The sequence below is a fragment of the Patella vulgata genome, chromosome 5 (assembly GCF_932274485.2).
Source record: "Patella vulgata chromosome 5, xgPatVulg1.2, whole genome shotgun sequence".
Taxonomy (NCBI): Eukaryota; Metazoa; Mollusca; class Gastropoda; family Patellidae; genus Patella; species Patella vulgata.
In genome coordinates, this window is record NC_065883.2 from 79,965,816 (window position 1) to 79,980,251 (window position 14,436).

A 14,436-nucleotide genomic window follows, 5' to 3' on the forward strand; every position below is an offset into this window, starting at 1 on the left:
AAAACTTGCAGTCGCTGCTTCAGGAACATGGGAGCTTAAAGGCTAACTACATAGCAATTACCGGTATAATAAAATTAACAGCATTGACAACGATACGATATCCATGTACAACCATAAAAACATGAAATCTCATTAGTTCAGAGCAGTTTCAACTAAAAATTTGTATAATTTGTGATCCTTTCTGTAATATTTAGATCTCACTGATTTTTAAGTGCCTTAATATATTTGTGACCATCATTGCCAGCTACATGATTACCAGCCACACCAGGGATTACAAGCTACACTAGGGATTACCAGCGACACTAGGGATTACCAGCTACACTATAGGGATTACCAGCTACACTAGGGTTGCCCACGGATTGAAATTTGGGGTTAAGGGCAGCAGCTGAGAAGCCGAGAATCGAACAGGACTGCAGACAATAAAATACCTTTTTCAGAGTTATACTACTTCTGGCGCAAATCTCTCTATACTCATGCAACACCAGGTAAATAGCGACTTATTTTTATAAAAAGAGAGAGAGAGAGAAATGGGGTTTAACGTCCACTCGACACAAACTAGGTCATTTCGGGACTAACATATGGTTTAATTTTATTTCAATAATTCGCTTGCGCCTAGGAGTCTTTAGCAGTGGGAGGAAATCAGAGGACCCGGAGAAAACCCACGAGGTTGGAATTTTTATAAAAAGGTTGAAGTTTATTAATATACAAACCCAATATTAGGATCCTTTTGGCAGATGGCATAGGTAAAGTAACAGAACATTCCTAAACTGAAGAATATACAGGCAAACACATTAAAATATACAGGAAAGTTACAGTTGACTTTATCAGAAAAATCAAATGTGCTAAAAGTTGCATTCTTCCAATTAACATCACTGTACAATATGCAGTTCCCATCAAAATTCATCTGAAAAACAAAGAAAAGAAAAATCACACAGTGAAAATGAGACTAGACTAGTTTTCATTTTCTTGATAAAAACGAGAGAGTATCATCGTGGAAACTTTGCATGTTAAAGATACATTATGTAATATTTAGATAAAGAGCTGACAGTTCTTACTATAATATTGAAACTTTTATTCAGATTAATCTATTGTGAGCGAAGATATTAGCCTTTGAAGGTTTGACAAGACGTGTGCAATAATTACAACCACCGTACTTTAGACAACAGAAGATATGGAATATATAATTTTAGACGATTATATACCCATTACCCAATGCTTTTTGATTACAACCCGTATTTATTCAGAAATCCACTTTGTTCAGCATCCGTAATAATAAAAGATATTGAAAAGTTGTTTTTTTTCTTCATGGAATTTTGGGTACCTTATTTTGCCAGCTATTGAAGGCAAAACAGGTGTTTATTAATTTTGTTATCACTTTATCTGTCTTCCCCAAAAATCTGATTGCCTGACTATTAACAGGTGGCAGGTTAGAAATGTTGATACATAGGTTGGGTTAGGGCAGTAGTTCTCAACCTTTTTTTACCTACGGCACACCTTAGAACACATGTAAAAATAGTGGCACACCTGGCTAAATATATATGAAGAAAATTTAAATTTTGCAAAATAAAAACATGGTAAGCCAGGCGGCATACAACCACAGATTAATATATTTTGTAGAATATATTTTCCCCACATCTTACAAGATGATAGGATAAACTATTATTGTTCCAGCGAAATAAAAAGAAAATGTTTCATAAATATTTCATTGTCCACTTTTCCAAACGCCCCCAAACCTTGCCATGTCTAAGACAGAGACTAGTCATAGACACATAGATTGACTCCAACTATTAAATAAGGAAATACACAGCTATGAACTTATCAGTAGACACCTATGAATACTCAATTTGGATCACATGATTTTTCACATTTTCTTAGTGCGCAGTTCAAAATTTCGCCGCACACCGGTTGAGAAATCACTGGATTAGGGTTATATATAATTTACTTCTCTGATGCTAGAATTAAGGCTGTTCATGGTTGGAAATATTGATACATGTATTTGCAACAAAATATGTAATGGATAAGTAAACAAAATGTAGGCTAATTAGGCAAACTTTTGATTAATCTTCCATTACTGATTACATTTAATGATTACATTTCTTAGTTGTTTACATGGTGGCTTGCAGGATGTCCCAGTTGACCCTGGTATTTGGTGATAAATATCCTCCAGATTTTGCAGCGTGGTTTCGCCATGTCAGTGACGCAGGACCTTGCACGGAATAGCATGTTATTCGGATGGGACCAAAAAAAACAAGGTCCTATATATGGCGTATATGTAAAAGACAGTTGGAATTCCATGTGTAGGCAGTATAGTTCCACTGTCCCAGCCCAATTACCCTCATCTGCATGGCCTTGTCTTCCTACACAGGTTATAGCCTAGCCCTGGTTATAAAATTGTATGCCTACACCAGAGGCAGAGCACAAATGTAGGAATTAAACCAAGCTCTGTAGTGTTTTTTCATTTCTCAATAAAATTAGTCTACTAACAAGCTCTAAAGCTTTATTGTGGATCTATTTATGAACTTTAAACCTGCGGCCCTGAAATCAAAACATTTCAAGGTCGCCAAATTTTGGCAATGTTCCTGAAAGTAGGCCTACTTTACGGTGCGATTGTCCAAAAAATATATAGCCTAACCGGCGAGTTAGTAGAAAGCTAAATAAACAGCCCCTAATATGATCAGCAAGCCTACAAACAATAATTTGATTCTTATAAACAATTGAGAATTTCGATCAAGTTGTGTAAAACTTCCTAAAACAGTCAAGTCAACAGCCATAAACAGTTGATATGGATATGTAGGTCAGTAAGATCTCGGGTTACAAACACTTTCGTTGTCGGCTTCTTTTACTTTCAACTTCTAAAAAAGTTTCCTCACCGTTGTCAGGCCCACCGAAATAGCAGTAGTGAAGCCTGTAAAGACGATGGTCAAATACAACAAGGCCTGGATAAACAACTGTACGTCCGGAATCTTCATTTTGGCAAAAACTATCACACACTTCCTCAAACCCCTCAGGCGAATAAAAAGTTAAAATTATTGTTGTTGAGGCACAATACTGGATCTTCAATGAGTTACTTTCTATTTTTCACTCGGCAACCGGCTGCAGATTTCACTCGGCCAACTTCGGTTACTCCTCCACACCAAACCATGTTTCCAAACAGAATTATCTTTCCGTGACCCGCAAATTATATTTTTAACTGGTTTGCCTTTGGCGCAATATTCTGATGTTTAGGCTAACACTGTTTTTAACGGCGTCAGCTTCTTATATTTATTGGGCTACAAACACTAAACAGTTGTCTTTTATTTTCTGAGGAGATTTTCTGACCTGGGTAATGTAAATGAAGTTTGTTACTTTATAGTAGGCTAGTATTTGACTAAAACTGCATAAATCAAATCTTAATCATAGATGTACCGATTGTAAATAATTTTTTTTGCTGACGAAGTCTTTTCTAACTTTTGGGGTAAGACTACTAACTAAGTAGCCTACATTGAAATTAGTGCTAGTACAGTAGAAGTGGTCTTGGCGTCGGGTAATCGATATGAAAACAAGTCTACATTATAATTAGGCCTAGATATCTACCTAGTCCGACTTCATTTCAAGCATTTTATTTATACCCCTTAAGTTGTAGTAGTGACAGTTTAACTACAAGTAAGTACAACAGCAACCAACAGGGGGTCACAGTATCGTGACTCATGGACTTGTCAGGAGTATAACTTGAGCCTGAGAATGATCAATGAGATACACACAAATGGATAAGTCTGATAATCAGTTAATAAATCAGATGTAACTTGTAAATAAAGGCACTGTATGACAGTGTATGTAGGCCTACATATGATATATATTCTAAATACTAATAAATAGGCCTAGTAGTATTGTTTTATTAATATTACCTATTTATTAATTAATAGGGTTTCAGGTCAAACTCAAAGTTTCAAATGATCAAAACGCTCTATATACCAGTCAATGCGTGGGATGGCACCAAAATAAGTGCTTTTCTGTCATATTTGAGTGACGTCATGAGTCATAAGCGGTATTTTCCCTTCAGAATCGCTATACTGGCTAGGCTCTATATAGTACCAATTTTAAAACTGAATGAAATCCGCACGTTATTGTCAGCTAAGATTTATTAAAATCATAATTATATATTATAGATCTAATTTCAAATATTATACTTAACTAATAGAATCAATTAAGCTTTTACTATCTAATATGGTCGAAGCTCAGGTCCTAAAAACGCCTTTAATTTATGGTTTCTGTTATTCTTAAATAGATATTGTTAGGGACCTCATGCTGGAGGTTCGGTCGCATGATCATTTAATGTTCGAATTCTATACAAAATTGTAAAGTCTGAAGTTAGTATCAATGTAATTTGCTAATCTGGTCAACAAAGGTCCATTTACATTGATTTTGATGGAAAATTAGATCTGAATTACATATTACATATTTAAAGTTTATATTTCTTGATTATAAAGGTAGAATTTGAAATTATTTTCTCAGTGTTTTAAATGGGTTGGTTTTTTTTTTTGATGGCTTTGACCATTAAATTGAAAAAAATCAATGAAATGGACCTTTGTTGTGGTGTGGATAGGCTTGGGTGTAGGGGTGCCGGGAGCCCAAGTAGTGTCGTTAAAAAAGTATTAACATTAGTGTTACTTTACTCTTATTTTATGAAAGTTTTTTTCGCAAGTTGATTTCCTTTATTTTTTTAATGTAGAATGGTAATGAACTGCTTTTTTCCTTTTCTTTGCTTTATTTGTTCCGTTTGAATTTGATTTATCTGTTTAGTTTTTGATTGTTTAATTATTGTTTTTGTTAATTAAGTTGATTCTTTTAAACTTTGTTTTTATTTTTATACGTCCGTCGTCCACAATTTCTTGTGAACGCTCTAGAGACTAAAGTTAATATCTGATATTTACTGCCAGAGTTATAGCCCTTGATCACTTTGATAAATCTTGTGAACGCTCTAGAGGCTAAAGTTAATATCCAATGGACTCCAAATTGTTACACAGTGTGTAAGGTCATGAGACGAAGAAGCCTAATGATTTTCAGCGATATCCGATAATTACTACCAGAGTTATGGCCCTTGATCACTTTGAAAAATCTTGTGAACACTCTAGAGGCTAAAGTTAAAATCCAATTGACTTTAAATTTATACACAGTGTTTAAGGTCATGAGACAAGACGCCTATTGATTTTCAGCGAGATCTGATGATTACTGCAAGAGTTATGGCATTGATATGTGAGAGACATCAGTTTAAAGTCGATTCTGGTTATTATAATCTAATGTATGAACTTTGTGTTGATTTTACCAGCCTGTAATTGTGGTATCATAATTAATTGTGATTTTAACATTTTTTTTAGTTAACTATATTAAATGAATTCCAAATGTACGTGTTGGCGAGGGGGTACATTAATAATTATATGTTTTTGTAGTACATGTTCCTTGTTTTATAATAAAACTACGCCCTTTCATTTTTCAGAAGAAAAGTATAGAAAATATTTCCAATTATCTATCTTGAGGTAAATCAGTTTATTATTTTCATTAACAGTTCTTATTTTTGTAAATTTTTATGTAAATCAACTACTTGTCATTGGAGTGCATCTCAAAATTCACTTTCCTTATCTACATAAAGTTTATGTAATAAGTTATAGTGTGTAAATTTGAAGTAAGTTCATATGTTTTTTTATTAATTATTTACAGATCACAGAGATTGAATGCTGCAGGTCTTGTGTTTAGTGTATAGACTAATTGGTGGATGTTATTAACATTAACCTTTTAGCAAAGGTTAGCTTGATGATGTTACTGCAGTGTAGTGGAAGATGTTAACCTAACTTTGGTAGACAACAAGCCTAACCCTGAAGTCAACGATGTACAATATGTCAGTGTCACGGTTCCACTACCAAACGTAACGCGAATATAAACAATACTTACGGGTACATGTATTTACTTTGATTGAAATGAGGTCAACTTAAAAATTTGTGTAGATGTGTTATTTGTTGTAACAGTTATATCCATAAAATGTAAATTGTATTTTCTCTATATTAGTATAACAGATTAAACGAAATAAGATTATTTCACTCATGACTCGTAGTCACCCACCATCGTAGAAGTGTCAACATATCGAGAACACGCATTCATGAACCATGATTAGTTGGGACAAATTAATAATGAGGAATACTGTTTTCAAAGGCCTTAAGACAGGAAAGTGGTTATTGGTCACAACATTCATGTGTCACTGCAGGGGAGGGGGTGGAGTCAAATGATAATGCATTCGTGTTGGATAATAAGGTCTGTCATTTAGTGAAGAGGCTTAGCTTCGTTTCCAAGAGTAGGGTCGACTGCATTCCCACTGTTAAGATTTCGAGAAACAGGGCCCAGATTCTCACATCAGATACTTGAACCACAGAAAAGGTTACCTTTCAGAAAATTGGCTCTGTAGCCTAAAACTGAATCACCTATATCTCGGTTCAGAGCAAAGCAATCTGACTGAAATTTCAGCATTTTCTGTTTCTATTATTTATTGTTGAACTATTATAGCGAGAACTGTCAGCTCTTATCTAATCTTACCCAATGGCGCCAATGCCCCTTATAAATCTAGTTTAAAATCCAAATATTTGTCTAAACTTTAGACAGACCTTATGATCTACTAGTATTCTCCAGTTGGTCAATTTCACTGCAAGTCAGTCAAAACGGCCAAACATGACTGGCGAAAATAAGACAAATAAGGTTGGAAGTACCTTCAAAACAAACCATGGCACTTGAATCAATGACAGACCTTATGATCTAAAGCATACATCAGACCACTCAACCACACAACTGGTAAAGACTTTAGACAAATATTTGGATTTTAAATTAGAAACAAAACCATACTGTTGAAGATGTAATTGAGACAAGACATTAGACTAGCACTTATATTTATTAGCAAAAAAAAGCCAACAATTTGATTGGTTTTAGTGCTTAGCCAATCAAAATTGAAATTTCTACTAAAATTTGGATTTGATCTTAGTTAAAATTTCCCTACTTTTAAGTTCTGGTAAAATGTCCTTATGTGTCGGAAGTTCTGATTTGTCGACTAAACGAAAGCGACCAGACTGTCCACCGTTGGCTTTGAGAAATGCGACAATTTTGATCGGTGACATACTTTGCGTTACAATGGTGTACATCTGATTTCTAGTGGAATGATTTATAAAGCGAACTGGAACGGGGAGGTTATACAGTAAGCCGTTAATCTGGCGTGTGATATGATGAGGGAAAGCAGGTCCAAACAGTAGATCTTTTAGCATTTTAACTTTTATGAATTCGTCTAGTCGTGCCTGGGCAGCTTTTAAAATAAATCTATCAGCATGACGGTAATGTGGTTTTCTAGGATATTTCTTCTTAGCTTGTGAATCTGTTACTTCTTCCCTCATTTCAACATCTGTGTCACTGGTCTCAGTTTCTGAATCAGTTCCCTCAGCTGTAGTAGCTGTAACGTTTTCTCCTGCATCCTCGGCAGCTTTCTTCAACACCTCCGCTTCTTTAAGCAACGTATCAAAACTGACAGATTCTATCGCTTGATCAGGTTTAGTGTAAGCAGAAACCTGGAATGAAAAACGATTTACTAAGACATGATATCTAGGTTAACTTTAAATAATGGCATTCATCAATTAAAGGTCAAATCTGTGCCTAGCCAGGAAGGCATTTTTATGTGCAATACAAGAGCAGAACGAAAACCAAAGTGGCTCAGTACATGAGGTGCCAGCTCTGTGGATAAGCCATCGGCTCAGGGGTTAAGCCACCAGCTCAGTTGGTAAGACAATGTCTCAGTGGGTAAAGACCCACCTCTGTGGGTAAACCGCTGGCTCGGTGGGTTCTGACTCGGTGTGTAGGACACTGGCTCATTGATAAGAATCTGTTTTTAATCTGGCCAATGAAGTTCCTCAGGTTTTTCCAGCCTTTTTTCGTCTTGTTGCAAGGGCAAGATGGACTGGACAAGAAAAAAGGTCCCTTGTATAGCCATTGGCAGCATGTTGACGGAACGGGAAAAAAATGCACGATACCGGACATGAGATTCTACTCCTTGTCACATACAAGCTTGGCTCAAATTGATTCAAGGACATATCTTATGATCTAAAGGGCATGCATTAGACCACTAGACCAGCCCACCCATATATCAATCTTCTGGTGTTGTCACAGGATAACCCTGCTCAAGGGACAGGAACGTTGCTTCAGTGAAAGGGTGTAGAAATGCAATGCTTGGCTAAATTGGTTTTTATACGCCCACACGAAAATTATAATGTCATCTGTATGAAGTTGTCTATTAAATGCCCCCTAATTACCTACAAAAGAACAAATATACGACAACTCTTGTCGACCGCTCGGACGATTTAGCTGCTGTGGGCGTATGTTTAGTTGCCTGGCAACCTATCTTTATATAATGTAGGCCCTATTTAGCTCAGGAATCCATAGCCCTAAAGCTAATTCAAGTATTCAATAGAATAACTTACCTCTATGACTGGTTGTGTTTCGTAGAGCTTAAACAAGATATCAGCTGCTGCAAAATTTCTAGAGCCTATCTTACTAAGAGACACTGCAGGTTCGGTTCCAACATCTTCCTTCTGTATCTTCATCTGACATCTTAAAGTAAAAAAAGAGAGAAATGGGGATTAACACTCACACAAAACAAACCAACATTTTTGGACTGACACCCAGGAGGTTTGACTCAATGAAAGATCTTATGAGCTTGGACCACTCAACCACCCCTAAAAACAAAAGAAGAGTAACAAGCAAACTGAACATTTCAAAATTTTGATCAATGGGACAAGACTAGATCTTAAAGCTACAATTTCATATTTGTTAAGTTATATTTTTAAAATTTATTAAAATAAAGCCTTAAAATAGATGGTATCCATACACAGTCCTACCTTGTTAAAGAATAATCCTATTAATCCTATAATTCACTATTGCCAGCTGCGAAATTGGCAAAATTATCATTTTCGAATTCCAACATTTGAAGATAGCTAATGCATGGAGGCAATAGGAAAACAAGGGAGGTAATTGTGTTATTATTTCCTGTGTCAATGATTTTTAAGGGTGGGAAATAATGCCCATAGTCGTATAATAGTGAGTTGATAACCTATTGAGCAAAAGACATAGAAATAATTATGTTTTGACTTTCATAGAAAATATGAAATTCTGGCTTGAAGGCTAAGGCCAGGAAACACAGCCTAGGTCTTACAGTTAAGGCCGGAAGACGCAAGACTACAGTAGGTCTTAAGAGATTCAAGACTAGGTCTTAAGAGACACAAGACTAGGCCTTACAGTTGAGGCCAGAAGATACAAGACTAAGCCTTACAGTTGAGACCGGAAGACACAAGACTAGGCCTTAAGATTATGGCCGGGAGACCAGACTAGGCCTTAAGGCAACTTACCTGAATACACGATCATCATTGTCAAAAAACTCCCATTCCAACAACATATTGTTGACAAAACATGAATGTTGTAAAATATAGAAACCTTGAACTTTACGATCTACTATCCAACTGACGTCCTCAAAGACAACGATATCCTTGGCTGGTAGTGTTGATATAGGTTTTCGGGTCCATTGTAAGCGATGAAGATTCGAACAGTTATCTTCCAAAATGCAGTTGCCCTTGACACGAAAGTCGATAACATCTGTTGCTGCTTGGTCGTGTGGTTGAAGTTTACTGTGTTGGGGGAGGATGAACTCGGGGTCACAGTTCGTGAAACTTATCGGGCTTTAGAGTAAGCGTCTGCTTGGGCATCTGTTCGGTTCTCTGCTTCACCAATCATGATGAGATGACCAGCTAGATAGAGGTTACAGAAAATTTTCTCCTTTTCTATTTCTGTGTTCATGCTACGACGGTACAGACAAATGGGCGTCAATTTTACATCGTTGAAAATTCCATCCAAGACAGTAATGATGGATGCAGGATGCGTGGCACTGCTAAGTTCGTTCATTTTGACAAACTGTTCACGGAGATCAAATGCCCTAGGATTTGGTGCTGCCTTTACCAAAGTGCTCTGAACCTGTGCTTCTGCTTCTGTTATGACAGACTGTTCGACACCATCTAAGATGTTGCCATGTTCAACATTCATGGTGGTCAGTCGTTCAACCACCATATTATAACACAATGACTTAGCAGTTTTTTTGGAAACTGAAACACCTGCACCTTGTAGTATGTTGTCAATAAAGTACATTCCCTTATGATAAACTTTCCCTGATTCAGCTTTACAACTCTCTACATCATATCGACAACGGACTCGACATTTAGCCACAGAGGCCGCCAACTCCATTTTGCTGACTGAATTGGTTGAAGCATATTTAGGATTGGTTAGAATATCTTGGATCTGTTTCAAAATAGATGGTGGGGGTAACTCTGCAATTGTTTCTTTCTCCATCTTAGCAACGGTCGAGTTAAAATTCTCCAGTTTCTCCTTGATAACTTTTGGGGTCATATCATCCTGGTTCAAAATTTCAGTGACAGGAAGGGTACGATAAAGTTCCACCGCCTTCTTGAAACATGACAGTTTGATTTCTTTCTTGTTGATGCCGATAGCTCTGGCTAGGAACACACCACATCAAAAAATCTGGTCTAATTCCAACTTTACAACTCATCAGAGAATTCTCAAACAACTAAAATGAAATAAAATAGGATTTAATGGGAAAGAGAGGAAAATGGGCTTTATTGTTCACTCGACACTAGGTCATTTCGGGACTAACATATAGTTCATTTTATTTCATTAGGGGTCTTTAGCAGTGGAAGGAAACACTGAGGACATGGAGAAAACGCACAAGGTTGAACAGACGACCCTACTCCTTGTCACGTACAAGCGGGTAATGACGCATTAACGCTTCGACCACCCAAACTCGCCCAACTGGTCTTATGTAGATGGGCAAATAAAAGAATTTTATACGTAATACATGCTTGAATAAAAATAAAAATAAAAATAAAGCAGAATCTGTGTTTTTAATGAGATTATTGTGAAAAATATTAAACATGCATTATGCAAGAGCTAAACCTGTCAATTTCAGGTCTTTCTTTAGGCCTGAAATCTTATCTAAATTATTAATTAGACATTAATTAACTTATCCAGACCATAATAAACTCCCGATGTCAAGGCTAGCCTTCGATGTCGACTGGATTACAATTCTATATGCTGCTATCGCTCATTGATAATTAAATCACAACAATAGACAATCGAGACTATTAGTTTCGAGGCTAGGCGAAACTTTCATCCGCTTAGTTTTCGGTTCATAGTGGACCAATTTGACTGACATATAGTGAGAGCTGCTAACTCGTTATCTTATCTCCATCTCCCATAATGTATCTTTAATAAATAAAACCTCACCATAATTTCATTGATTACTTTTTTTTCACTTCGTAAAAACATTGAAAGTCGTCGAATTTTTTCTGCTAGCGGCAATTTTGTGGCATCGATTGGTTCTGGGTTGGGTGTTTTGTGTACAGCGGCAGCAGGCAGACCTTTGTTATCAATGGGGCGTGTCTGGCAGTCTGGTAATGTTTCCCATTTCTTCTCTGTAAATAAACCATTAAAAAATGTAGTTTGTTAAAGCTGCATTTAGTAACTGTATTGAATAAACCATGACTAATATACCGGTGTATTAAATACAAGTTTTTTCACAGTTCATTTCTGACGACGTCTTGAAAAGTGTTCTCTTGTATTTATCAAGCCACAAACAAAATAAACTTCTAAATAACTTGTATTCTGAATATTGTTTAGTGCCCAGGTTCACTTTGCTCATTTCTGTTGTTCAGCGGCTGGGGAGGGGGGGGGGAATAGGTTTTACATTTAGATTCAGAACGAACATGATTCTTCTACAGCCATCCTTTTTACAGTGGTTACAACTTAAACATACAGGTTTCAAGTTTAACTGACTACCATGACTAGAGAATAGAATAACGTGATTTATCAACGAATTAACAGAATTTTAAAACAAAATTAAAAGCTTTTGAGCAGTAGTACGGTAAAAATTATGTGTGTCAAAAAGATAAGCACCACCGTTTAAAATGAGGTCTGTTTGATATTTAACCATCAACAATAAACTCAGATGGTTTTTATTTGGAACCATGTAATATCCATCACAAAATACTTCCAGCATAAGTCTTGCCACTCCAAGAAGAATAGTGTCAGGTTCCTTTGGTACCATGGTACTAATCAAACAAGAGGTGTTGAGGACGTGATCCAAGTGAGAGAGGGGGGGGTTGGATGGCTGAATGGTTAGCGTGCGCGCGCTGTATCATAAAGTCTGTCATTGAGTCAACTGGCGTGGTTTCGAATCCCCGGTTGTACGTGACAAGGAGTAGGGTCGCCTGTCCAACCTCGTGGGTTTCCTCCGGGTCCTCCGGTTTCCTCCCACAGCTAAAGATCCCTACGCGCAAGCGAATTATGGAAATAAAATTGAACCATATGTTAGTCGAGTGGACGTTAAACCCCATTTCTCTCTCTCTCCAAGTGAGAGAGGGATACACATGACGATGGTTATCACTACTCTTGTCTGTAATCCTCATCCTTTTCCTGACCAGATCATCTAATGGACTCCTATATTTTTCGAAATCCTCAATTAAAAAATATCTATTACTTAAATGACCAAATATTCCTGTCTTGTTTTACTTTAAGGTGGTCCTTAACCTTTTGTCAGTTGTATTTATTTTTATAACTTACTTGCACCACCGGCACTGTTTGCGGGAGTTCCAACACCTCCTATAGAATTCAACTCATTGTTAAAAATATAATTTGCGGGTCACGGAAAGATAACTCTGTTTGGAAACATGGTTTGGTGTAGAGGAGTAACCGAAGTTGGCCGAGTGAAATCTGCAGCCGGTTGCCGAGTGAAAAATAGAAAGTAACTCATTGAAGATCCAGTATTGTGCGTTGTGGAGGGCGGATACATGGCTGGTTGTCCGAGATTAACTTAATCAAGAGGGGTAACTCGTTTTACAAAACTGGAATCAAACGGACACAGATCACTAAAGATTTCCCCATTGACTCCAATGTTAATTCTCGTATCTTAGACCGGCTCTAACTTTTTCCCAAATTTTCGTTGGGTAGAACGCTTTCTACCACAGATGGAGCAACATGTGGCAACCACTTGTCCAAAAGCACGTATGAGGTTCTTCATGAAAAACTTGAGATACACAAGCTGGAAGTAGAGACAAGTAAACATGCAATTTCAGGCCCTACATTTCAACGTAACCAACCTCTCAACTCTTGTATCCTTCCGCATCAAAATTATGAATATTCACCAAAACCTGGCAGAAAATGTATTTTCAAACCCTTTTCCTCAATTCTACACCAAAAAGTCAACAAAAATCGCCATGCAAAAGGGGGAAAAAGGAAAAGGGAGAGGAAGACTAAAAATAGCTTTGGCCCTTGTTTCGGATATTTGGTGATCTGTGTCCAAACTAACACAATACCTTTTCAATCATTGATGTCCATATAAATTTAAGCAAGCCCTCAAGGTTGTTAGAGAGAGAGAAATGGGGTTTAAGGTCCACTCGACACAAACCAGGTCATTTCGGGACTAATATATGGTTCAATTTTATTTCAACAATTCGTTTGCACATAGGGACCGTTAACAGTGGGGTGGGGGGTACCAGAGGACCCACAGAAAACCCGCAAAGTTGGTCAGAAGACTAATTGTTGTTAAAACAGTTGGTAGATTTTGATGTTTAGGCTACAATAGGCCTCAATGAGGTTTATTGACCAAAACTGTTACTGATAGTGACAGAGTTAGCAGAATTCAAGACACCTCAACCAATAGCCTACTTCTATCAGATTTATTTGCTCAGTGTTGTGTAATGAAGTCACTTTATACAATTTAAAAAAAAAACGACAAACAAAACACTATTTGAGGATGCTACACGGATTACCATGCAAGGTTTAGGTCCTTTAAACTTTAGGGACCCCTTAGACAGAATAGGAGAGAGAGAGAGAGAGAGAGAGAGAGATGGGGTTTAATGTCCACTGACACAAACTAGGTCATTTTGGGACTAACATATGGTGAATTTTATTTCATTAATTCGCTTGTGCGTAGGGGTATTTAGCAGTGGGAGGAAACCGGAGGACCCGGAGAACACCCACGAGGTTGGACAGGCAACATACAACCATGGATTCGAAACCACGTCAGTTGACTCAATGACAGGCTGTATGATACAGCACACACGTGCTAACGATTCGGCCATCCAACACCCCAGACAGAATAGGCCCACAGTCTCTATAGGCAAGGGGGATTGTTCCTTTCAGTAATTTGCAACAAATTAATCAACTCCGGGGTCCACAGTGAAACAGGAAAGTCCTACTAATTTGACATTCTTGAAACCTGTCTAGTCATTTGGATGGGATGACAAATCAAGGTTCAGTGTAAAAGAAACTATTGGTGTGCACGTATATCCTGATACACTGCCCATCTTCATCAGC

The 14,436-nt window shown here is 37.2% G+C and overlaps 1 protein-coding gene and 2 long non-coding RNA genes across 4 annotated transcripts in view; 1 reads left to right on the forward strand and 2 right to left on the reverse strand.

The window, feature by feature from the left end:
* LOC126822550 (transmembrane protein 179) overlaps window positions 1-3,035 on the reverse strand; it is a 52,540-nt gene extending 49,505 nt beyond the window's left edge. For both annotated transcript variants that reach the window (XR_007680863.2, XM_050551499.1), the window contains exons 1-2: window positions 2,871-3,035; window positions 711-904 (exon numbers count right to left, since the gene is read on the reverse strand). Coding sequence is in view for 1 of the 2 variants with exons in the window: in XM_050551499.1 (XP_050407456.1) it covers window positions 711-904; window positions 2,871-2,969 (293 nt within the window). In the remaining variant the exon portion in view is untranslated. The remainder of the gene's footprint in view (window positions 1-710; window positions 905-2,870) is intronic.
* A 1-nt stretch (window position 3,036) lies between these two features.
* Window positions 3,037-6,066, forward strand: LOC126822556 (uncharacterized). The gene is made up of 2 exons (XR_007680866.2): window positions 3,037-5,513; window positions 5,695-6,066. It is a non-coding gene; the product is annotated as an uncharacterized LOC126822556 (long non-coding RNA).
* Window positions 6,067-6,891: 825 nt separating this feature from the next.
* LOC126822555 (uncharacterized) lies at window positions 6,892-12,890 on the reverse strand. Its single transcript, XR_007680865.2, has 5 exons — window positions 12,682-12,890; window positions 11,347-11,534; window positions 9,405-10,630; window positions 8,481-8,610; window positions 6,892-7,574 (listed from the first exon to the last, which is right to left on the reverse strand). It is a non-coding gene; the product is annotated as an uncharacterized LOC126822555 (long non-coding RNA).
* Between the last annotated feature and the right edge of the window lie 1,546 nt (window positions 12,891-14,436).